The sequence below is a fragment of the Simochromis diagramma genome, unplaced genomic scaffold (assembly GCF_900408965.1).
Source record: "Simochromis diagramma unplaced genomic scaffold, fSimDia1.1 OVJJ01000320.1, whole genome shotgun sequence".
NCBI classification, from domain to species: Eukaryota; Metazoa; Chordata; class Actinopteri; order Cichliformes; family Cichlidae; genus Simochromis; species Simochromis diagramma.
In genome coordinates, this window is record NW_024386773.1 from 2,369,756 (window position 1) to 2,395,284 (window position 25,529).

Sequence of the window (25,529 nt, forward strand, 5' to 3'; positions counted from 1 at the left end):
TATCAGTAAAAATTCACTAAAACAAAATGTTTTTTTCTGAAGTTTTTTTCCCCTTACTTCCCTTAAAAATGTTTTCCTGTTTACTACTTTAAATGGAATGTAGTTTAGTTTGAAAAGTATACTGTTTTGTTTCAGTTAGTCTTCATCATTCTTCTAGGTTTTTTTTTATTATTATTTTTTAAATGGATGTAAATTAGTTAGTGATGTAACACATTTTGATGATTTTCTGTGATCTCATATTGTAACATTCTAAAACTCACAGGCTCACACTTCCAACTGAAAAAAAACTCTTCATAGATTTACTTTACTAAGCTGACCTGGTTACCAATAGACATGTCGAAGAAGACAGAACAGGGAAAAACTTGCACAGACTTAAATTTTCACAGAAGAGAAATGGAGAAAAAGATGAGCGACTCGGCATGCACAGCCCTGAACAAATTCCATCTGGATGGAAAACTGTGTGATGTGGTGCTCGTAGTGGACAATGTTATGTTTGATGCCCACAAGATCATCCTCAGTAGCTGCAGCTCATACTTTTGGTGAGTAGGTTATCTCAGCAGGAACAAAAGTATCAGCAAGAAACTCCGTGAGTAACCAAATTCAAAGGTACATAATGTCTCTGATTGTGAAAACTAATACAAAATACAGTTTACGTCATAATTTTCAAGTCCTTCTTTCTATTTAGAAGAGGGGTCTCAAACCTAAATGAGCTGTGGGCACTGTCACCTCACTGGATGGCTGCTTTCGTAGTGCAAAAAGTAGTGCAAAAAATCAAACAAGAAAAAACCCACAAATATTTCCAAAAATGTAGTGTTTTGTTTGTTTTTTTAAATTTGAAATATTGTGTAACAAAAAAAAAACACCTAAAAACGTGAACTGAAATGTTTTTCTCTCACTCTTAATTAACTAAAGTCTTTCATTAAACTGCCAAATAAACAAATTGGTACTCTCTTTCTGGCCAGACATGTGGCAGGACTTCTGCAATAGTTTTGTTCGTGTTTAACAAAATAAAAATGCAGACATAAGCATTCACATTAGCTTTTAACTGCTAGTGAAGATTGTTTTCTTTACAAAAACTCTCTCACTGAACTAACACAGCCAATCCCTCAACATGTATCTATTCTCTGCTCATATTGCCTTCATATTAAATAATGATTTGCTTTTTAAAGAACTTATTTTAACATTGCACTCAACAACAAACAAATCCTCCCTAACAAAAAAAGTAACTTCAAGGGCCAAACTGCATTATATTTCTTCACATCAATATACGAACCACAAGTAGGGGCGACGTAGGCCGCAAGTGGCCCGCAGGCCACGAGGTTGAGACCCCTGATTTAGAAATTTGTTTTGGTCAGCCTTTCTTGGTTGTTTGACCTTCACTATACCGACTGTGGTATGTGTGACAACATAAGTTCCTCAAGGCTTACGATTAATGGGAGTATTTGTTGTGGTATTACAACATGTGGTATGGGAAAGAATCCTGGTCCAACAGATTACACAGTATGGCATGTTGAAACTTGAAGTCAGCACTGCAAAAAGCCTACCTTAAAACCATGATGGAGACAACTTTTGTCTTGCAGCAAAACTTCTACAAAAATTTGCATGGTCATAGAAGTGTTAAATGTCCTTGTAATATCTTTTTAACCAAATTAAATTTCCATTTTATCAAGAAAAAAGTATTTATTCAAAGCATATATATATATATATATATATATATATATATATATATATTTTTTGAATATGTATCAAGGAGCACCTGAAATTTTACTCATGCAAAGCCAAAGGGCACTTTTTCCTGTTTATTTGCTTTTAACCCCCAAAACAAACTAAAACCAAACGAACTCGGTCTTTCATTTGTGAATATCTAGGGGTCCTTTGAGATTAAAACACCCCCCAAAAAACAAAACAAAAAAACCCCACAGTCACATATACGTGTAAAAAGTCTTTTGTGCAGCCACCTTTTTTATTTGTGCACCACTTTGATGTAACCACACCTACAAGAAGAACCACCCTGGAAGTGGCGACACACTCACTGGAGGTTAATTGTGTGCAGATGCATCAGAGTGCAATACCCTAATAGTTCCCAGGATTGGTACATTTTTAACTGTCAGGACCTGTCGTGACCTTTTGCACCTTCTCCTGTTGGTAGGCTTGCAAATCTGTGTATCATTGAAGAACCAGCTAGAAATGGAGTTTGGTCAGAACAATAAGTGACCATTAATATATCTGTGGGCACTTGAATTCCATCACATTTCTAAATCTGCTTTTACTCTGACTACAGGACATCCTCACATATTTAAGTAAGTGATAATTCCACTGAGTAAAGAAAAGAAACAAAAGTTTTTGTGTTCAGATATACTTAAGGTACCTAATGTGAAGGTTCTCATATTGCACAAACATAAACATTTTATTATTACACTGAATTTGTCCCTTGGATGAGTGATGAAATATTTCTCCCACTGAAAATGTTACGTCCAGATGAACAGAATCAACTTTTTTGGGATTTCCTTACTTGGATGATGCATGCATCAAGACATTATATTAGATTGCAGTTACTAATTCATTAATGTGTACATTAATATTTCAGCTGGAGAAAATGTTATTTACTTAAATGTAAGCTTTATTTTTAATACTAAAGCATAATCTAGTACAAAACTAATTTTATAAAATATACTTCCTGAAAACCTGATGTCCTCTAAATCCCACAGCACTCTCTTCACTGGAGCCTGGGCCATTCCGGAGAAGCGGATGTACACCATCCCCGGCGTGTCATCTGAGATGATGGACGTCATCATCAATTACGCCTACACCAAATCTGTTCCTCTGACAGAGGATAACGTGGTGCCCATTTTAGCAGCTGCAGACCAGTTCTTGGTCCCGGGGATAATTCAGGCCTGCTGCTTCTTTCTGGAGGAGCAGCTGTCTCCGGAGAACTGCATTGGCATCTGGAAGTTGGTGAACTTCTACTACTGCCCTGAACTGAGGGAAAAGGCCTTCTTCTACATCCTGCATCACTTTGAAGAAATCATCGGGACCACAGAGGAGCTGCTTGATTTCTCTGAGCAGCAGCTAGCCGCTGTACTTGAGAGCGATCACCTCAACGTGAAATGTGAAAACAGAGCATTTGAAGTCATCCTCTTGTGGATTGACCATATGCCTGACCAAAGACAAGGAAGTATCTCTGTGCTGCTGCCCAAGGTAACTTAACCACAAATCAACTGTAGCTGTAGTCAGCTTAATAAAACTTGTAGTCCAGGCACCATAACTGGCCTGGTGACTTCATGTAATACCAGATTGTACCACATGATCGTAAAGTAAGTCAGCATAAAATGGGGTTACGGTTAAAAAGAAATGTCAAATGTTATAACAGCAGAATATTATATCTGAAAACATATCAACACATATGTTAAATTGCTCTCCACTAGTGGTTTAATTTGAATTACAATCTGTTTAGTCAGCAATTGGATCATTTTGTGTGAAAATCAGTGTGATTCCACAACGCACTTGTATTTTTTTTTACACTTAAAGCAAAATTTTTTTTAGAGGAGTGACTTTTTTTCATTGAGGTCATTATGAGATCACATTAGGATGTGACTTAGTTAGAAATTAGCCTGACACCTTTGCCTTAACCCCTCATTCTTTATTTATCCAGGTACGTCTCACCTTGATGACCTCTGAATACTTCCAAAACAGCGTCATGAACAATGCCATGATAAAGAACAATGCTGAATGCATGTCCATCATCAATGAAGTAGTGGAGGTGTTTCAAGCTCGTGGTCTCAACAGACGTCCACAATTCATTTACAGTAGCTTGCTGAGCCGGCCACGTCTGCCTTCTTCCATCTTATTGGTCACTGGAGGCAAAAATCGCTCCACTGCACGATGCAGCTATGAGGCATATGATTACCGAACCAACAGCTGGGCCACTGTGGCCTGTGACATTCATCGTGCTCACCATGGAGCTGTTATGCTGGACGGCTTTGTCTACTTAATTGGTGGCTGCAACCGTGAAACTAACTTGAAAACTGTGCAAAGACTTGATCTCAGCAGCTCTACATGGCAACTTGTGACACCCATGTACAATGCCCGGTGCTATGTCAGCGTTGTTGTGCTGAATGGATGCATTTACGCCATGGGAGGCTTCAACGGACAAATTTCCCTGAGCAGTGTTGAGTGCTACAAGCCTGAGACTGACCAGTGGACCTTCGTGGCAAGAATGAATGCAAAGCGAGCTGCGGCCAGTGCCGCAGTTCTGCATGGAAAGGTAGGTGCAAGGAGACATGACTGAAAGCAGTGACCAAACTATGTTGTTTTCACTTCATTGTTCAGTCTAACAACATGTTTCTTTAAGCCAGACTATAGGAACAATTTAATGACTTTTCAGGCTCAGTGAATGGTGTAATATCATCCTAGAAACAACCACTCCCATCAGAATAGAGATTTTTCTTTCATTTAGAGCACCATTCTATTGATTTGACACTTCTCTCCAAGGTGGACCCAAACAAAGCCACTATTAAAGAGATAACATATGCCCTTAAACTGTTTTCCAATTATTTTTCCTTGAATTTGTAACCTCTCTCTATATGTCCTGTAAAAATGCAGTAATTGTTGATATTCCATTTCGTTTTCCGCTATTAGATAATATATCTTTATTCCTGAACCTGCCTACCAAACTCTGACTAGCTCTTCATGGATAATTAGCTACTTTCCCTTTCAGATGCTTCCTTTTACCGCAGGTTAATTTCTCTTAATCCTTTCTACAGGTTTATATCTGTGGGGGTTTCTATCAAACTTATAGCCTCCCTACAGCTGAATGCTACAATCCAGACACCAACGTGTGGACCACAATTGCTCCCATGATGTACAGCCGAAGAGGCCTAGGAGTTATTGCTTACAAAAACCAGATATATGCAGTAAGTGTACCACAGTAATTTTATTGTACTCTAGAGTAACTTTGCAAGATTCACAGTTTAAAATAATTGTTATTTCTCTTAAACTGAGCCTCGGCGCAGCTCCCAGTGCATTGCTTAGTAGTTAATGTAGATTGCATACATAAAATCATGAACTGTGCATAGCCAAACACTTACACAAGCTGAAAGAAACATACCACCATGAATCCGACTTTAGCATTATAGGGCATAGATTGCATGACATAAATCATCCACAGTCCCCCCACGGTAGTTGTCAAATCTAAAAACTATCCTGGTGCTTTGTTGTCTGTTGCATGTCTTCTTCTTCCTTTACTTCATGTTCCTTTCTCAGGAGCTTCATTTAGACTCTGGTCACTGGGGTTATGTCATTTAAAGTGCTGAAGGTTAGAACGTGAATACAGAGAAGTCATTCAGACTTACTAACAAATTTTTCCTAGTGGCCACTAGCAGCATTGCAGTGAGGAAAAAAATGTCCGAAAGAGTTGTATTTCATAGTTTTTTTTATTCAGTGGTACTTCTTTCTTCTGAAACTATGAACTCATGCCACTCTCCCACTCCCAGGTTGGTGGCACCATTAATGGGTACACCCCACTGCGTATTGTTGAGGCCTACAACACTATCACCAACAGATGGCGCGTCCTGCCATTTATGCGTCACCCTCGCAGCCACTTTGGAATTGAAGTTGTGAATGACCAGCTCTTTGTGGTCGGAGGATATAATGGCTATCACCCTACGTGTTCTGTGGAGCGCTACGATGGGGAGGCTGGTTGGTGGTACAGGACCTCGGACATTGCGGAGTCCCGCAGTGGCCTGAGCTGCTGCGTGCTACATGGATTCTACAGCTTGGCAGAGAATTTGTTCCCTCGTGGTCCCCTAATGCTGCCTAATGTGGATGAGGAAGGTGGAACCTTCTGACTTCAGCTTGCCTGTTATCATAGTAGCATTTTAATTAATTAATAATAAAAGGGTTTTTTTTTTTCATTATTATTACTTTATCTCTATATTTTTATGTTTTATGTGTATTGTATTATAGTATGATTTTGGTCAGATTTATATTAATATCATGGATAAGTATACATACATACATACAGTATATATAAGGAGAAAGTGGGATAGTGAGGGAGCTGAAGAAAGTAGGCAGGACTACTGGGAGGCTGGTTATACAGCAAAAAGAGAAATAGCAAATGCACCTCTACCTCTAAAGCAGGGGTCTCAAACTTAAATGAGCTGTGGGCCAATGCTGGCACTGTCATCTCATTGGAGGGCCACTTTAGTACAAAAGAAACAAACAAGAAAATACCCACAAATATTTCCAAAAATGTAGTGTTTTGTTTGTTTGTTTTATATTTCAAATATTGTATAACAAGACAAAAATACAAACATGAGCAAAATTTTTTTTCCTCACTCTTAACTAACTGAAGCCTTTCATTGAACTACCAAATAAACAAATTGCTACTCTCTTTCCTCTTTGCTATAATTTTGTTTGCATATAACAAAATAAAAATGCAGACATAAGTGTACAAATTAGTTTTTGGCTACTAGTTAAAATTGTTTAACTCTCTCACTGAACTAACACAGCCAATCCCTCAACATGTTTGTACTCTCTGCTCATATTGCCTTTATATTAAATAATTATTTGCTTTCTAAATAACTTATTTTAACATGCCAATCAAAACACTAAAACAAATCCTCCCTAACAAAAAAGTTACTTCAAGGGCCAAACTGCATTATATTTCTTCTCTTCAATATATGGGCTGCAAATAGAGGTGACGTGGGACACAAGTGGTGACACCCCTGCTCTAAAGGTTTATAGTAAGTGAAATCTGAGGCTGGACACTGAGGAAGGAGAAATAACTTGTATTGATTGGCCAGGAAGTGAAATCAAGCTGGAAAGGATTAATCAAGAATAGAATGGAAATGTACAAGTGAAGAGAGTGTGTTGAGAGGATGGAAGGAGTACTCTGAGGACCTGATAAATGAAGAAAACGAGAGGGAGGAGAGGACGTGTTGGCTGAAAGTTAGTGGATCGGGAATTGCAGAGGATTAGTGAGGAGGTGAGGAGCTATGAAGAGAATGAAGAGTGGAAAGATTGGTCCAGATGACTGCTGAGGTAGCGTGATGTCTAGCTCTGAGGCCACTGATGTTTGCAATGGTGATCACAGTGGTCAACAGAAGATGTAGGTAGGAGTCTCCCTGGACTATGAGGTTTGCAGATGTCATTCTGAGAGTATGGAGAGGTTGGAAGAGAGCCTGGAGCAGTGGAGGTGTAAAAATTAAAGTCGGCAGAAACAAGACAGACTACATGAGTATGAATGAGAGGGAGAAAGGTTTAACAGTGAGGCCACAAGGACCAGAAGTAGTCAAGTTGGATAAGTCTAAATATCTGGGGTCAACTGTCCATAGTACGGAGACTGCACATAAGAGGTGAAGAAGACAAGTATGGAGTAAGTGGAGACAAGTGTCTGGGGTGATTTGTGGCAGAAAGATAGCATCACGAGTGAATGGTTTGAAGGTAATAAGACCTGCGATGATGTACGGTTTGGAGATGGTGGCACTGACAAAAAAACAGGAGGAGGACCTGCAGGTGTTAAGATTTTCATTGGGGGTGAACAGGATGGACATGCTTAGGAATGAGTATTGTATGAGAGGGACAACGCAGAGTGTTTTGGAAACAAAGTTAGAGATGCAAGGCTGAGAGAGTTTTGATATGTGCAGCGGAGGGACAGTGGATATATTGGACAAAGGATGTTGAATACAGAGGTGCCAGGCTGGAGGAAAGGAGAAGGAGCACAGAGAAGATTCATGGATGTAGTTATGGAGGACCTGCAGAAGGTTGAAGATGTCCAGGATAGGATCAGATGGAGGCAGATGATCCACAGTGGCAACCGCTAAAAAAGCGGCTAAAAGAAGATTTATTATTCTGCTCATCATCATTATCATCATCATCATCATCATCATCATTTCTCAACAAACAATTATATTTGTAAACATGGTCATTTTATATGGTTTGTGGTAATAATTTTGGAAAGTTGAACATTTCAAAATTTAAATATGTTACAAAAATACTATCCGTAAAAACCGCGTTTTTAAAATATTGTACAAAATGTGGCGTCAGTAAATTTCTGAATAAGATTAAAAAATATTTCAACAGGAAACTCGCCGAAGTAGTTGCCATTACGGCTCTAACGTGTACGCGCTATCCCTGTATCACTGAACTGATGGTTAGAGCCAAAATGGCGAATATTCCTTTAAAAAATAAGCCAATCACATTGGCTTCATTTTCTTCTATCCAATCCAAAACCCCGTAGAGGGCGTGGCATGTGGAACCGGGAGGAGCTGTTTTGGGGTGTTGTGAATCCGTGTAGCCCAGAAATCCTGAGTGGGAGTTGTCGGACCGATTTGTTGTGTGTTTGTCTTGCGTTTCTCAGAGATTATCAACACGCCTGCAGCAGCTATGCCAGGGATAGAGAAGCTACCGATAGAGGAGACGCTGGAGGACAGCCCGCAGGTAACAGCTCTACTCCCCGAGGGCTTCAGCTAAAAGCTAATTCTAGCCACGTCTATAGCTAGGCTAACTGTCTTTGTAGACTGTTTGCCAACATCCATCGGAATGGTGCTAATCGCTAACGGCACAGCTAACCACAGCTTCTCAAGCGGGATACTTCAGCTATGCAGTGGGATCATAAACTGACTGCTTTATAGATCAGGTGATGGAAGCTTTCGCCAAGCTGCCAGATCCTAAAATGTCAGATTTAGTGCTGGTTTGCACATAAATTAACGGTTAACCTGCAACTTCCGTAGCCACTTCGCTAATCATTCCTCCCTCTTCCCCAGTAATGGTTATCTGGTCAAACACCAGTGTTGTATTTCTGTTGGTGTCACACCGTGCCCAAAACTTCAACCGCACTGCTGCAGATGGACAGAAAAACAACTCGAGCAGTGATGTTGTTTCCTGAAAATCTTAGGAATAACACCTGCTGTGACATCACGGATTGAGGTGTGGTCAAAGTGTATAAACTTACTTGGTTTGAAGCTGCACATACCCAGGATTTACTTACGTTAACTGTCAGAATAATCTGGGTATCAGCTCTCAAAGCACAGGGAAATTTTTGCTGCTCTCAAGCACAAAAATCATTTGCAAGAGCGAAAAGAATTTGCATAACTGTTTTTTTCAACCCTGAAAATGTAATGTGGCTATCTCATGTTTCTAAGAAATTATAAGAGCATTAAAATAAGGGAAACTAATTTTGACAAATGCCTGTACTCTGATGGACTGAAACTCAGACATATTCATAATACGAAGATAAAGTTTTGCATGACCTTATTAGATATGTTAAAGTTATAGAGTAGAAAAAAATCAGCTGACTCTATCAGGGTCGGGTGGGAACTTTTCAAGCTGGTATGACTCTGGAGTCTTTGCAAAATCTTTTAGTCTATATAACTAATGATTTATGCTTCATCCACTCCAGTCTCTCTCGGTGTACATTAGGCGTCAGCTCTGTTATATTTGTAATTTAACAGTGGGAGCTGGAGAGAAACCAGGTTACCGCAGCAGTAAAATCTGATTTACAGCAAGGTGAAATACATTCAGGATAATCACACAACAGGTTGCAACCATTCAGCTTTCAGGAAAACAGCCTGAGAGTGTGATTTATTTCTCACAGTGAGTAATGCCTTGAAAAAGACAGGGACCAGCAGGATGTTAAGACACACCTTGAGAGCAGCAGTAGTGCGTGCAGGTGTTTGATTTGCAGAAATGTATGTGGGTGAAGTTTTTGGCACTCGCATAGGAAATTTTCTGGGGGCAAGTAAGCTGAGTATGGTTTCATAAACGGATCATGTAGTTAAATCAGCTGCATGATGTTTGTTTGTTTGTTTGTTTGTTTGTTTGTTTGTTTTTGATGGTTTTTGTTTGCAGACACGGTCTCTGCTGGGAGTTTTTGAGGAGGACACTGCAGCCATCTCCAACTACTGCACACAACTGTATCAGGCCATGCAGAGGATTTATGATGCACAGGTACACATGCATACACACATACACTCACTCACATAAACACAAAATCAATAATGTGCTGCTGTTTGGATAGTGTGTGTCCATCTCTTAGTGCTGCGGATTTGTCTTCCAGAATGAGCTGAGTGCTGCAACACACCTGACCTCCAGACTGCTGAAAGAATATGACAAACAGGTAGGAAATGCCATATTTGTCCCAACCACAGCACAAGTGTACACACTCAAACACTAGATTATTTTATTATTTTTATTATTATTACAAAGAAGTGCTGGACACTAAATATCTGAAAGCTTCACAAATGAATCACCCTTGAACCAACTGAGATCTCAGTGTGGGACATTAAGCTTAGGATCAGGACTTTTTCATAGCCAGCCGGCAATATATAAATGACTAACTTTGTGTTGTGCATGGATTGTTTCATACATTCCCTTGGGGGAAGTTTGACTTGGCTGAGATACCTCACTATTAACTTCTAACTTGGCTAAACTTCATCAATCCTGTTTTCTAATAATACATTTTATTTGTGAGCGCCTTTTTAAAACCCAAACTCACCATACAAAACATAGAAGACAACTGGTAGTAAGGATAAAAATCAGCATTAGACAATGATTGGAGTTAGGGCTGTCCGATATAACGATATATATCGGATGACGATATAAAAACGTCTATCGTTTCATTTCGTGGTGTCACAAAATAAACTGTTTAAGGCAATATTTTTTCATCGTTTTGATGGTCACTGTAGTGGCTATATTAATTTCTTAAAGTTCTCTCTTTCTCTTATATTTAATATAACCACACTAAGGACGGACAAGCGCCTGTTTTTATGCGTTGTCGTTAGCAACAACGACAGTAACAGCATCGCCTGTCCGCTTGTTTATGTTCCACATAAACCTTTCACAATAAAGCTCAAGATCCTGTTGAGACTTTTCAAAATAAACTGAATCACGTGAAAGAGCAGATTTTTTATGGATGAGAAGTAAAAAAGAGCCGCCAGGTGCTAAAAAATAAACCTTAGACTCAAATGTTAGAACAGGCTTTTCCCCGCAGCACGCCGTGTAATAAATACTCACAAAGAAAACGGCGGCCTTTACAACTTATGTCTAAAAATGTATCGTTTCATTTTTGTGATTTATATCGTTATCGGGACGATAGAATTCTTATATCGGGATATGAGATTTTGGTCATATTGCACAGCCCTAATTGGAGTCACTTCTCTGGAGAATCGTTTGGGAGTTGAAAGAATTTGGACTGTTTTTAGTTCCCAGCGGTGCCTCACTATTTGACTGATTTTTGGAAATTAAGGAGGATTCATGCAATTCAAAATACTCCAGAAGCTGTCTGGTCCACTGCTACAGGCCATTCGATCCTTATACAACCGTTGCAAGAGCTTGGTCCGCATAGCCAGCAATAAGTCAGACTCGTTCCTGGTGGGCGTTGGACTCTGCCAGGGCTGCCCTTCGTCACTGATTCTTTTCATAATTTTTATGGACAGAATTTCTAGGTTGTAGGCAAGTGGCGAAAGGCTTCCACTTGGGCAGTCTCAGAATCTCGTCTCTTGAGTTGAGTTGAGTTTTCTAAAAGTTTTCTTAATTCTGCCGTAGTTTCACTTGTGAGATTTCTTTTAAGCTACCCCCATTTCCCTAAGAATGCTCTGCTTTTTTGGAAGTCACTGTTCTGAAAAACATTTTTGGAGCCAGCTTTAAGTGGTCAATTGGGAGAACTGCAGGTTTTGGCACTGCTTGGTGTGGCTTCCCAGTCTTATCACACAAGCCACAGGCCACACAGTATAATAAGAGCCTTGCTGTTATAACAGCCTATCTTCGTTATACCAATAGACCCTTAAAAAAGGGCAATAAAATACTAAATGTCAGCCTTGTAATACCATCCATTATACTTATCACCCTAACCGTAATACTGTAACAACGAGCCTCTTATCTGTTACTTCACACACATCTGCCTTTACCACACCTCTGTGAATCTGGCCATTCCTGTCTTCTAGAAACAGCTTTGGATCAGCATTATTCAGATTTTTTCTTTACCATAATAGAAAATATTAGCGGTTTTAATAACATCCAGAAATCTATGTGTTAATCTCAGCTGTGTAATGTTTCCTTATTGTTGCTGTTGTTTGCAGCGTTTTCCTCTCGGGGGTGATGATGAGGTGATGAGTTCTACTCTGCAACAGTTTGCAAAAGTCATCGATGAAGTGAGTTAGGTTTGCATGTTTTGATGTCCCAAACAGGCAAATTTGGTGCAAAATAAAAAGAATAAGAAAAACTAGTGTTATATTTGTGTTTGTTCATCTGATTCATGGTTAGGATTTTAACTTCCTCCTTCTCTTCCTCTTTCTAGCTCAGCTCCTGTCATGCTGTCTTGTCCACCCAGCTTGCTGATGCCATGATGTTCCCCATCACTCAGTTTAAAGAGCGAGACCTGAAGGGTAGAAAACACTTTAAGCTCTTTCACCCAGTTTTGAAACTGTTTTAGAGACGTTAATAATGCATAATGCCAATTTTCAGTTTACTAATTTTATTTTGCCATCAACAGTGACACATAATGTAAATTATTTTCTGCATTGCTATGTTAGTTGTTTACTTTCAATATTAATATTTAATATTTATGGTAGTAGAATTAATCTGAAGCAGCAGCTCTTGCTACATAAACAGATGCACTTTGCTCTCTAATGTGAGTTTTTTTTGTCTCTCCAGAGATCCTTACTCTTAAAGAAGTCTTCCAAATAGCCAGTGATGGTAAGCTGTACCTCATAAACTACAGTCAGTGCACTTTATTGCCTACACATTACGCTTGCATTGCACCTCCAGTCATGAAAGCCCTTCCCATGAAGCCTCTGGCAGTTTTTGTGCTGATATTAATAACAAAGACGTTTGGGATCTCTGCAGAGTGATGGGGACTTTTACGTGCTCTACCTTTTAGCACACGCCGACCTTGCTCTGTAACTTTATGTGATCTGCCACATTGTGACGAATTTGCTGTGGTTTAAACACTTCCTGTTTGTAATAATACCATTTACAGCTGATAATAGCATATCTAGGATGGAAGAAATTTCATAAATTGACTTGTTGCCAAGGTGGCTCCTATTAAACTGCTATGCTCAAATGCAGTGAGCTCTTTAGAATGACCCATTCTTTCACGAATGTTTATAAAGACAGTTGGATTTTATACATCTGTGGAAATTGGACAGAAAATTCCTGAATTCAAACATTTAGAGGTGTGGTTCAGTACTTTTATACTACATATACTTTATGTCTAGATAAATCACACATGTGCAATATAAAGCCATCTGTTTCTGACCCGCGGTGTTTGAAAATTAGCGTAAGAGGCAGTATAATTCTTGGGCAGTCACTGCAGTGAGACTTTACTGCTGTTTAATTCAGGCAATGCAGCAGTTCATATTATACAGTTAACAAGACTTATATAAATGTTCATTTAACATTTAGTACTTTCATTTAACCTTTAACCATGTTTCCATTTGATCTTGGCAGCATGGCCCTCTGGAGGGGAAAAAAGTTGAACTCTGTATATCACATTGCTTTCATCTCAGCTTTCATTTAAATCTTTTGTGATCTAGTAAATACTTAACTTTAGATCTTAAATTTTAGGCCCATATATAAAAGAAAAATTATTGAAATGGTAGAAATAGAAGCTAAATTACTTGCAATTGTGAAATTTAGTTTGTTTAGGTATTTTTAGTGTGCATTTCAGGCAGTTTCAGGTTTTCTAACTATTAAGAGGGCAAGATATATTTTACTATTAAAAATCTTTTCTGTGTCTCTGTGTGCAGATCACGACGTGGCGATTAACAGATACAGTCGCTTATCCAAAAGGAGGGAGAACGACAAGGTAACAGCTTTTAGGTTTACCATTCATGACTTCATACCTCAAACTATACATTGACTTTCGTGGTAATGGTTTTATTTTACATGTCCGTAAATGGTAAATCATAGTCTGGAAAGTTTTCTATTTAACTATAAAAACATCCACAGTTAGATGGATAGAAGCTTTGCAGCTTTGTTTAGATTGGTTGGCTGAGCTGATAAGAAGAAGCTGCTTTTATGATTTAAATACAGCTGCAGGAGTCTGTGGATAATTTTCATATTTTGCATGTTCAGCACACTCATTGTGCTTTGTCAAAAAGACATATTAGTATGAACTCGGAACTGAAAGACCTAAATGCTTCCTCTGTTTTCCCTCAAACTTCCAAATCACTGAAGTTTATTCATTAAATTAGTAATTTTTGGTCATACCAGCAAATCTGTCATTTTTGGTCTCTATTTTGGTTTCTATAAAAATAATTTTACAGAATCTGCTGTATTTAAAAAAAAAAAAAACGACAGCAGAAACTCCTCAGTAGTATTGACTGTGTGGAAATGCAGCTGCAATGATAGATGGGGTTGGGTTGTTTTAAAAAGTCTCTCATCAAGTTTCACATTCCTCAAAGCAGCAGCTTCCTGGATGATTATCAAGACCAAATGATATTATGCGAGTGGATAATGTTATCTGGCTTTTTACTGAAATAAGAGTCTCGTGTGTTGCAGTTACGGGCGGAGGTGGTGGAGGATGTCTACACCTCCCGCAAGAAACAACACCAGACAATGATGCACTACTTCTGCTCACTGAACACTCTGCAGTACAAGAAGAAGACAGCTCTGCTGGAGCCACTGCTGGGATACATGCAGGCACAGGTGTGCACGCCTTTACTGCAGAGTAATTCAGTTCACATATATAAACTTCAGGAAAATCAGGCTCAGGAAGGGGCGGCCATCTGCTGCAACCGGTTGGGGGTGATGAGAGAGAGATGGGACTAGTGCACCTCAAAAATCCAACATTAGGTCTTAACCAAACGTTAACTGGATTCCATATCTGACTCAGGTCCGAAATTCTTTTCCCCCACAAAAAGCCAGAAGAGCGTGAAATACACGTCAAATCTTTAACTTGGCAAAATGTTAATCCCCCTGCTTGATTCTGGGAATTTTGGAAACAGCTTTGAAATTCTTTGGTAATCCTGCAAAACAATTCTGACAGACATTTTAAGCCTGACTGCTGAACTTTTATGTGAAGAAATGAAGTTTGATTTCATTGAAGTTTTTGCACTATCAGTGCAGGCTGTGTATTTTGGAGCACACAGTTTCATGTCAGGTGATATTCACACACACATGCGCACTAGTGGTGACACATTGTAGTCAGGCTTGAATAGGGGAGGACCTGTAGCAACAAAGGTCAAGTAGTCTAAGACACGTGGGAAGCATCCAAGAATAGTTTATAACAGGAAAGAAACTCGATGGAAAATGCTTTGAGCTCAGAGAAGGATATGAAGGAAAATTTAAAGAAAAGGAAAAGATTGTGGTGCTCTTAGAGTCAGACGTTTTAATCTGATGGTGGATGTTGTTGATGTGGGTCTTAAACTAAAATGCCCCAAATATGGACTAAAAGAAAGTGCATTTTACGTGTGGTATAGGTACTCATTTTGTTTCCTTAACTTTCACAAAGAATGGTTCAGTGTATCCTTTGCTAAAGGAGGTAACAAAGGAAGCACTAAGGAGTGAGCTCTTATTGTGACGACCACACACACACACTTCCAGGTAACTTCACTCAGTTAGGAATTCTGAAAACTGATGTCATCCACAGCCAGTGAATGAGGGCAAGAACAAACATGGTTTGCCTTTACTGCCAGAAGGGGGAGACAGAGTTTCTGCAAAGGAGATTTAATACCAAAACAGTGTGAAAAGATGCAGAAAACTGTGAATGTTTTGAATATGGGATAGTGTGGTATTTAAGTACTGCTGAAATCATTGTAGAAGCGAGTTTTTGCTGCATTTTGTAAACGTCCATCCATTCTCTGCCGCTTATCCTTTTCAGGAGCTTATCTCAGCTGTCTTAGGGCAAGAGGCATGGTACACCCTGGACAGGTCACATAGACATAGTGGTGACATAGACCATTCACACTCACACCACACGGGGAGAACATGCAAACTTCACACAGAAAGACCGCAGCCTCATGGTGGAATTGAACTCAGGACCTTCTTGCTGTGAGGCAATAGTGCTAACAACTGTGCTGCCCCCCGTTTTGTAAACAGTCATAGCAAAATAGATGCTGTAAGATTAATATTTCTTTGTAGCTTTAATCATGCAATGCTACAATTTGTCATCAAATATTCATTGAACGGTCTTACAGCTTTGGAAAATTTGATATCAGATAACTACATGTGAGTCCCTCAGAACACAACATAAACTGCTCACTGGTAGCAGAGAGAAACATCAGACTGCTGCTGTGCTGCAGTGCAAAGGAAAGTGACTGTTAGACGAGTCACATTTATTTGAAGTCGGCTCTGAAGTGACCAACCTGTTTTTGTTCTCCTCAGATCAGTTTCTTTAAGCTGGGGTCAGAAAATCTCACCCAGCAGTGGGAAGAGTTCCTGGGAACTATAGGAACCAGTGTCCAGAAGTAAGAACTCCTTCATCCCCAAACTGTTAATTAATTGTGGAGACATGAAGATTTTAGCAATGAGTGACAATGAACATGTGAATGTATGTATAGTGTACGCCGGGAAATGGAGGAGGAGGTGGGGCAGATGCAACAGACCATCCAGGAGATGGAGAGGGCTTGTGACGCCCTTTATGCACCGTGTGACCCCGACCCCGCCCACTCACCTGTGAGTCGCAACCTGACCAGGAAGCAGGGCTACCTGTACATCCGGAAGTAAGCCACAGGACGACTTCAGTGTTTTATTTCTTAGTGAGCTTTAATCCTGTTTCACCCACAGACCCAGAACAGTTTTTACATTGTGCATCTTTTATTGGGGTGACTGTAGCTCAGGAGGTAGAGGGGGTCATCTGCTAATTGGAAGGTTGGTGGTTTGATCCCTGACTGTAAACACTGTGAAATCCTTTTTGTGTCTTTGCTGTCTCACAGTAAGACTGGGCTAGTGTCATCATCCTGGGAGCGACAGTACTTCTTTACACAGGGTGGAAACCTGATGCAACAGGGCCGGGGAGAGGTGGCGGGCGGGCTGGTCACAGACCTTGACAACTCCTCCGTCATGGCCGTTGACTGTGATGACCGCCGATTCTGCTTTCAGGTCACTTCCTTTGATGGGAAAAAGTGAGAGGTCCTTTTTTATAGTTCTCTTCTCATATGTGCCCCGGCCCGCCCATTTATTTTGTAATTCTTAGGTCAAAATAAAAATCATTTTCTTCTCTTTATTATGTCAGAGTGGTGACGCTGCAGGCGGAGAGCAGGAAGGAATGCGAGGAGGTAAAATACTCTAACTTTATGAAGCCTCCTTTGAGTTTGCTGCTGTTTTCTGATGTTGTCTCTCTCCACTAGTGGATCTCCACCATCAACAACATCTCAAGGAGGATCTACCTGAGTGAAAATGCAGAGGTTTGTGTCTGCTTCCTCCTTCTTCTATCGACTTTCATGTTGCTTACCGTTCACTGTTGTATACCTTTGGCAGCTATTTTAGTTGTAGTCTAGCCAGGGAAGTATGTGTTGTAAAATATCAGCATCAATATTGTGAGATGGTGCAGAAGACCTTAAACTCTTTGCATGGGAGATTATAGCTTTTCTGCGGAAACTACTTTGATTTGACTATTTGGCACAAGGTACTGGTAATGAAGATCTGATCTAATATCTGTCTTCCCACAAGGTTTTTGTAATTGTGCGACAGTACGCCAGTGCACAATTTCTAGACTTCAAGCAGGCTTCAGTAATAAATCACAGCAGCTTGGCACGTACAGAAGCAAAAATCTCTCTATTAGAAACCAGATGATCACAGTAATTCCTAGTTACTTCTTGTTGGCAGGAGCTTGCAGCCAGAGTGAACCAATCCGCTCTTGAAGCCGTGACACCATCACCGTCCTTTCAGCAGAGACACGAGAGCATGAGACCAACCAGGTAGGAGTGTGTGTGGGTGAGTGGGTTGTCAAACTAGTTTGAGTTTTAGACTGGGTATTTCTACCTGTCCTCTCTGTTTGAGGGTTCAGATCTTTTCAAAATTTAGGTTTAGGTGAGAGTATTGATTACCAACACCCTCACAACCTGCTGTCTGCTTCCATTATTTATTGAAGTAGGGCCGCAGGTGGTCCAGATTTCATTACGGAGCCCTGTCATCATCCTCTTTCTCTCCCTCTCTCGCTCTCTCTCTTTGTCTCCCATCCAGTAAGGGGCGAACGGGTCGAGCGAGCAGCATCAGCTCTGTGGGCTCCGAGCCATCGCCCGCTCTTTCTGTGCTCTCACTGGATGCACTGGTTGCCCCAGAAACACCCATCCAGTTTGACATAATTTCCCCCGTCAGTGAGGAGAACTCAGGACAAAGCAAAACAGCACCGCAGTCCAGCAGGTACGTGTCTGTCAGGGAAAATGATGAATCACTGTTTAAATTTCCAGCATGTGTTTCACAAACTAGCCGGCATCATAACGAGGCGATACCGCCTGACTGCGCAGCACCATCTGCTCAGATTTGAAGGTTCTGTGCTGCATGTGCTGCAGACAGTGCTTGTGAACATTAGAGTTCAAGCAGCTCTGCCTATATCTACTGTTTACATGGTCTGTGAAGCATGTAATGGACAGAACAAAAAGCAAGCTAACTAAACTAATAATGTGAAGACAGATATATCTGAAGCTATGAAAATATGACTGCTTTGTGTGTTTATGTGCTTCTCTGCAGGAGAAGTAATCCATTTGGGGAGTCAGGAGAGAGCACAGCAGAAGACAGTGAAGGTACTCGTGTCTGTCTGTCTCGACTATTTTATCAATGTTTATTTATTTATTTACGTATGTCTTTATCTTCTAAATGACATTTATGACTATGCAGAGTTCATGTTAATGTTATAACTGGGATTCTGGATTTAGGATAATAACTCATGTAGAAAAAAGGTTTAAACTGCGTATTTATTTAGATTATAATGGGTTTTATTATTTCCATTATTATCCATAATTACAACCAGTTTAAAATAATTTAAAGTGATTTAATTATTAAAAAAGTACATTTAAACCACCAAAGAATCAGCTTTTACACAACTCGAGTGGAACCACAGCCATACATGAAGTATGTTTTGTTTTTTCTGGTTTTTGTGCTGCGTAGACTCGATCCTCCACCAGCTCTTTATCGTTCGCTTCCTGGGCTCCATGGAGGTGAAGACTGCCGAGTCAGTGGATGTCATCTCTGAGACCATGAGGCAGATCCTGGCTGCCAGAGCCATCCACAACATCTTCAGGATGACCGAGTCCCACCTGCTGGTCACCTGCGACTGCCTCAAGTAGGAACTGCAGTGATCATTATGAGCGTGTTGGATGAAGCCGATGTTTGTTGTGTGACTAACTTCTTTTTGCAAAGCAAGCATGAGCCACAGGAACCACATTCAACAAAAGATAAAATAAAATGCCAGCTTGAAAAAAATTGCAATTATCCTCTTATATTAAAATGGGTCTTTTATTTTTCAGGCTAATTGATCCTCAGACACAAGTGACGCGACTCAGGGTACGGTGACCGCAGTTTCTCCAGTTTTGTCTTGTTTCTAAGATTTGAGTTGTGTCACTGTTGTCTTTGCTAACTGGCATCCTGCTGTGTCTCGCTGCAGTTCCCTCTCTCCACTGTGGTGCAGTGTTTGTCCCATCAGGACAACAAGAGGCTGTTTGGTTTTGTTCTGCAGTCGGCAAGCGGGCGGAGCGACAGCCGAGCCATGTGCTACATCTTTGAATCCAACAACGATGGAGAGAAGGTTGTGTGTCCGTTTATCTGTTTGGCTGGCGGTGTAACACATCCTTCTTTCTGTCTGATCGTCTGTCTTCTTCATGCTTTTCAGATCTGTGACAGCATCGGTCTGGCCAAGCAGATCGCCTTGCACTCGGAGATGGTGAGACTGTAACCGGGGGTCATTCATGTGTTGCTGTGGATGTTTACGCTCGTTTTCTTATTGTTGCTCTTGTGATGCAGGACCGTAAAGCGGTGGAGAAGAAAAAGGAGGAGGATAAGGCCAAAGAGAAACAGAAGGAGGAACTGAGCAAGCAAAGACAGATCGAGAAGGTGATTTTTTTTTTTTTTACCTTTCAACACAAACCTTGCATTATTCCCGTGTTATAACGAATGTGCAGAGTATGCCGAGCAGCCAGGGGGTGTTTTTAGTCTGTAATACAATGTAAACATGTGTTATGACCCCATCATCACCACTTTAATTGATTAGTCTGTGAGTTTGTTGGACTTTGGGGTTCATCACTTAAAGACATTTTTGCTTTGTCTGACTTAAATGAATGAAAACATTATGTTTTACACTGCTGTGCAAAAGTCTCAGCCACCATTTTTTCTTCTTTTGTAGTTTGCATCCATGGAGCCAATTTTAACTCTTTACCCCTCGGTGTTACCCTTCAAGTGGTTCTTTTGTATTGGTCGTCAAACCACATAAATTTGTCATTAAGGGTACTGTGGCGGTTGTCAGATGTCATCTTTATAGTTCACTGTGCTTTTTTTGAAGGTCTTTCAAGTCTTTTTCCACACATTCTCAGTCCAGGTCTTACACTCGCCCCATTAAAAGCTCCATCTGCCACCAAATGCTGAAAACAACACCACGCGCAAGAAAAAGTTCACTCTTCTTCTCTTGACTGACTTTCAGGATCTGGAGGAGCAGAGCCGCTTGATCGCTGCATCAAGTCGCCCGGCCAACCCGCCTGGCTCTGACGGACAGTTCCTAGTGCTTAGCAACAGCCAGTCAGAGGACAGTGACGCTGGAGAGGAGGGGAAGAAGAAGGGTGAGTCTGAAGCTTAACGACACTCAGAGGATGCATGTTTTACCTCCCAGGCGAGTCCCAGCTGGTAAAATCGAGACCACAGCTCAGGAATCAGAGGAGGGGAACACCACTCGCCCACCTATCCGCCCGCCCGGACTGCCTGGAACTGAAAAACATGTGCTTCCTCTGTGCAGGACTCTGAAGCTTGTGATGGAGGCCTGTCACTCTAAAATGGAGGATATATCTAACGCACCCTCACTGTAAAAGGGAGGGAAGTACGTGAGGAAACGCCTCATCCAGGACTCGTGTTTTATTCTGTGTTAAAAAAAAAAAACAAACAAAGGAAAAAAAAATGCTGCTTTTATACCGGCTCCACTTTCAAGAAGAGACATGAATATAGATTAACCTCTAAGTTTCTGTTTTTATGTTTATTTTATAAGAAGAGCTAACAAAAATATGGAAGACGTAAAACAAAATGTGAGAAGAATATTGAACCTGGGTCTGTCGGTACCGGCTCTTGCATGAGTGCACTTTGAGAGGAAGTGATGGTTTTTTTTACCCATGATGAAGGTCCCAGAGGGCAACAGGACACCTCATCCACTTTCTCCATCAGTGTTGTTGATTTAAAAAAAAAGAAAAAGAAAAAAAAAGAAAGAGGTCAGCTGATGATCTGAAACACAAACAGAAGATAGAAAGAGAGCCTGAGTCTTATTTTGAAAAGGTCATTTAAGGATTCCTTCCTTCCTTCCTTCCACTGGCTTCATTTCAGCACATCACAGTAGGTCTTCACTGATTAGTCAATTAATTGATCAATAGAAAATTAATTTTTAGTAACTGCTAACCAGCTGTTTTTCCAACACCGTGTTCAATTTATTAATATTGTTAGATGTTATTTAGCTGCAGAAAAATGTGGCTCGATTGTTCAGACGCTGTTTAGACCAGGGGTGGAAAACGTATATTCTTTATAACGTTAAGTATATTTTTCTTTTTATGGAAACAGACATATGTAAACAACAGTTAGACCCTTAATGCTGATCAATTGACAGTAATGTTAATATAACTGTTAAGTAAAGTTTAAATCAACCCACTAAAGGGACATCTTACAGTCCACTGCAGCTCCATGTTTTTAATCTTGGACTTGAGTTGTGATTCACGGTTCAGAATCATCTTTATTTCTCTTATGTTGGACCTGGATTAAGCGTTTCACTGTAACTATTGGTTTCTTTTTCTGGCATGCCTCACCTATAGATATATTCAAAGCTACACTTTAATGAGAATAATGGTCAGTTTTGGTCTGTTTTGGGGTTTTTTGGTGTATTTTTCCCACAAATATCACTTTAACTTAGTTACCTTGCATATTCCTCCTACAGTGGTTTAATCCTCCACTGACAGGGCCTGCCTCACTCTTTCAGAAACCATTAACAAAAGCCAGCTTTCTTCTGATTGGCTGCACTTTGGAAACAGAAAGTTTGAATAGCAGATAATAGATAATAATAATAATAGATTAACTTTAGAGATGCGTAACTCAAAACCTCCCGATTAAAAATTCAAATTTCGTAAGCCATCCAGTGGGCCGATTCAACCCCTTAGATTATATGTTTGACACCCCTGGTATAGACCAAATGCAAAAATGAAAAATATTTGGCCTTAAGTGTGCTTGAGCTTTTACTGATAGTACCTGAAAGCAGCAGCTGAATGAAAGGTTCAAAGGGAAAAATTCATCCTGTAAGTTTTCAGACTTTCTTGTCTTTGCATGATTTGGTCTTTGCTCGCTGACAGTGAAGATTGCTGCTTTGAGCACCACAAAGTGAGTTCACATTAGTTACATTATATTCAAGAAATGACGGATTATACACCAAAATGATCTATTTGATAAATGGCACTACAGGATAGAAGAAAAGAAGTGTACGTTTGACTTGACCACTGCCTTTAAAGATAAAAAGTCAGCATACTTTCAACTACCTGCGCTCACTTTGTGCTTATATTTGATGGTTGAAAGTTTGAAGGATGGTGTGGGTTTTGTTTGATTTGTTTTGTTTTTTTAGTTTTTGTATTCAGACACCTTTGGATTTGACTCCCTGACATTAGAGACCTATGTTGTGATTGTTACCTGCTGAGAAAATTTAGACCACTTAAATTACACCTGTCGTTTTACTTATCATGAATACAACTTAACTTTTGTTCCTTTTGGTTCAAAGCTGAGCTCCAGATGGATCTAAGGTCCACTTCATCGACTTTCAGGTGCCAATATTAAAGGAAAAATCCACCTTTATTTTTATTTTCAAGTCTTGGTCTTGGACTAATTAAAGAAGCCACAAATTTCAGTTTACTTAAAGGGTCTGTAAGATTCTGTAAGGGTCTGTAGAATGAAGGTAAACATTTTCATGGCTTCATTAAATATGAAGAAGTTATTTTAACTTAAAAAAAAAATCAGCTGAGTGTGAGGAAGTCAGCTGGGAGCTAAGTTTACATGGTGACTCGTGATGACGTTAACACGGCCACATGAACTCATCGTACTGGTTACTAAAGGTATCTGCTTAAGATAGAGGAAGTGCTAAATCCACAGTCCTCAACAGCATGAATAAATTTGTTTTGTGCACTAAAAAGACTTCATCTTTGGAGGATGCCCATTTGAATCTTAAAATGCAGGAGCCTCGTATTTGCTCGTGTTAAATATTGGAGTGCATTTTTGTACAGATTTTACAGCAAAAACACAACCAGTATGAACATAAATATGAAAATTTGATTTAAACCAGAAAAAAAAATTCTATTTAAACCAGACTTGGAAAAATTCTGAATTTAGATTTTTTTTTTTTTTTCTTGCGTATTTAGTAGTGAAGCCATAATCATGCCATAATCAGTCCAGTATTCCAGCATTTCAAGCTGTTCGTATGCAGTGTTTGTATGTGTGTGTTAGCGTGCTGTAAGGGTCGGAGCCCATGTAAATGAAAGCAGAGTTTGCATGACAGTAACACTCGTTAATGAGCTCTCGTACCAATTAACCGTGAAGATTTAAGGCCACGTCAGTGAGCCAAAGATGCTTTTCTCTCCTCTCTCGGGGCCGTTCCGGGTGTGAATTGCTGGTCTGACATTTGCAAAGTTGGAGGTCTGTTAAAATAAATAAATAAATAAATAAATAAAAGGGAGAAAAGCACAAATTTCCCTCAAGTTCCCTCAAACTGAAAGGAGAACATGGCTTTCTGTTTTCATAAAAGAAAAACACTAGACTTTAAGCTCCTCTGATACAGTGTTGAAAAACCAATAACCACCTGTGTGTCATAAAAAACAGACTCCATCTTCTTTCACATTGCCTGCTGAGTCCGTTTCTTCTAATGTCTTAATATATACCAGGCATGCATACGTGGGTCGTTGTTTGGGGCCTTTTATGTTCATCGCACATTTATTCATTAACTTGCATTTCATTTCCAGAGTGATTCACAATGATTATTTGTGTTTGTTTTTTTTTAAGTTTCATGTTCTTCATGTAGGGATGAAAGAGGCCACAGACACACCTCTCCGTTTGTGGGAGGTTAAAGTAGTGGAGATGTTTCTAAAAAGCTGAAATCAACAGTTACTGAAGATGATTTTATTTTAGTTCTTTGGGACACGTGGGGGTGAGATATTGCTTTCTTGTTTTTGCTGTAACCAAGTGAAAGGCTCGTGTTGACAGAGCTGCACTTTACAGACGAAGTAAACACGACAGGATCGCTGATGTTGAGCTGTAAATATGTTTCAGTGATTGATGTTCCCATGTCATGATTAACAAAAAAAGGCTTTACGGTGATAATAAAGCACTAACTCCATCTGCCTGACTCAGTCTGCTCTTGTTTTTCACTTCAAGCAAAACTTCACCAGCAGCACGAGCTTCAGACAAACATAGAGTGAAAGGAACATTTAGACAAAGATTAAAAGGATTTTTTCAGTTTTATTTATGTTTGTGCCGGCTATGACACAGTGGTGGTGCGGCGAGCTATACCGCTAGACCAAATGTATTTAATCTGTATTTTATTTGTGTAATGGCCAGCAGGGGGCAGCTGTTCTACAAGTCTCAATAACTTCATTCAAGTCTTAGTTAATAAAACATGAAGCTCATTTAGTAAATTTTAGTCATTATATTGGTATACCTTTTTTTTTTTTTCTTTTTTTCTTTTTAAAAAAACCCAATTATCTCTATGTAAGGTGGATCTGCAAATTGTTTTGCATTTTCATTTGAAAATTTTTTTTTATACTAGTGATGATATTTAATGATGATAATTTTCTGTCACATGATTTACATATTATTGTAGAAAATGATACTTTATGTAATACTGCAGTGTATATAAGCTTAATATATAAATAAAGCTACTTTTTTTCCAATTTGGAAAAAAGTAGCTGTGTTAAATGAAAATATTACACTCTGAAATGGGTTGGAGCACAGTAAAATAAAATTATGTGAAATGCAAATTAAAATAAAAGAGCAGAGGAAAGTGGACAGATGATTTTTTTTTTTTTTAAATTCTTAATTAAAATGTCATATAATGATTGATAAAGGACAGAAGTATCTTTGTAAATAATAGGATTCAGGTGATTTGATTAAGTCAGACTTATTGTTTGACAAAGTGTGTACTGCTTAATTGCTATAATAACCTGAACTAAAAAGTTGAAACTGTGGGCATATACACCACGTTGCACATTCAAACCAACAATAGCTAAAGTGCTTTAAAGACGAGGAAATTTATTTTCCTAGTCTAAAAAGAAACAAATACAAGAAAAGCTGGAAGGTATGTTTTTACTGTTTTTTTTTTTTACTGTGATTTTTACTTTTGTCCTATGAACAAAAGTAAAAATCACAGACATTTTATG

General features: G+C 39.5%; 2 protein-coding genes across 3 annotated transcripts; both read left to right on the forward strand.

Annotated features, from left to right (window-relative positions):
* The first annotated feature begins 240 nt into the window (after window positions 1–240).
* Window positions 241–5,969, forward strand: LOC120714333 (kelch-like protein 10). Its single transcript, XM_040000499.1, has 5 exons — window positions 241–539; window positions 2,709–3,198; window positions 3,653–4,264; window positions 4,764–4,913; window positions 5,493–5,969. The coding sequence occupies exons 1-5, from the start codon at window positions 334–336 to the stop codon at window positions 5,844–5,846; spliced, it is 1,812 nt and encodes a 603-aa protein (XP_039856433.1). The 5' UTR covers window positions 241–333; the 3' UTR covers window positions 5,847–5,969.
* A 2,270-nt stretch (window positions 5,970–8,239) lies between these two features.
* appl1 (adaptor protein, phosphotyrosine interaction, PH domain and leucine zipper containing 1) lies at window positions 8,240–24,492 on the forward strand. Of its 2 annotated transcripts, XM_040003330.1 has the most exons (23): window positions 8,240–8,439; window positions 9,850–9,948; window positions 10,058–10,117; window positions 12,078–12,149; window positions 12,296–12,383; window positions 12,652–12,693; window positions 13,746–13,804; window positions 14,500–14,646; window positions 16,324–16,406; window positions 16,500–16,661; window positions 16,875–17,063; window positions 17,174–17,216; window positions 17,289–17,345; window positions 17,767–17,858; window positions 18,124–18,303; window positions 18,631–18,683; window positions 19,048–19,222; window positions 19,407–19,443; window positions 19,544–19,684; window positions 19,769–19,819; window positions 19,900–19,989; window positions 20,573–20,708; window positions 20,882–24,492. In XM_040003330.1, exons 1-23 carry the CDS (start codon window positions 8,386–8,388, stop codon window positions 20,887–20,889), a joined length of 2,118 nt encoding a protein of 705 aa, XP_039859264.1. In that variant the 5' UTR covers window positions 8,240–8,385; the 3' UTR covers window positions 20,890–24,492. The 2 variants fall into 2 exon arrangements, with proteins under 2 accessions (XP_039859264.1, XP_039859256.1); XM_040003322.1 differs by having other exon boundaries at window positions 8,241–8,439; window positions 20,573–24,492.
* The last annotated feature ends 1,037 nt before the right edge of the window (window positions 24,493–25,529 follow it).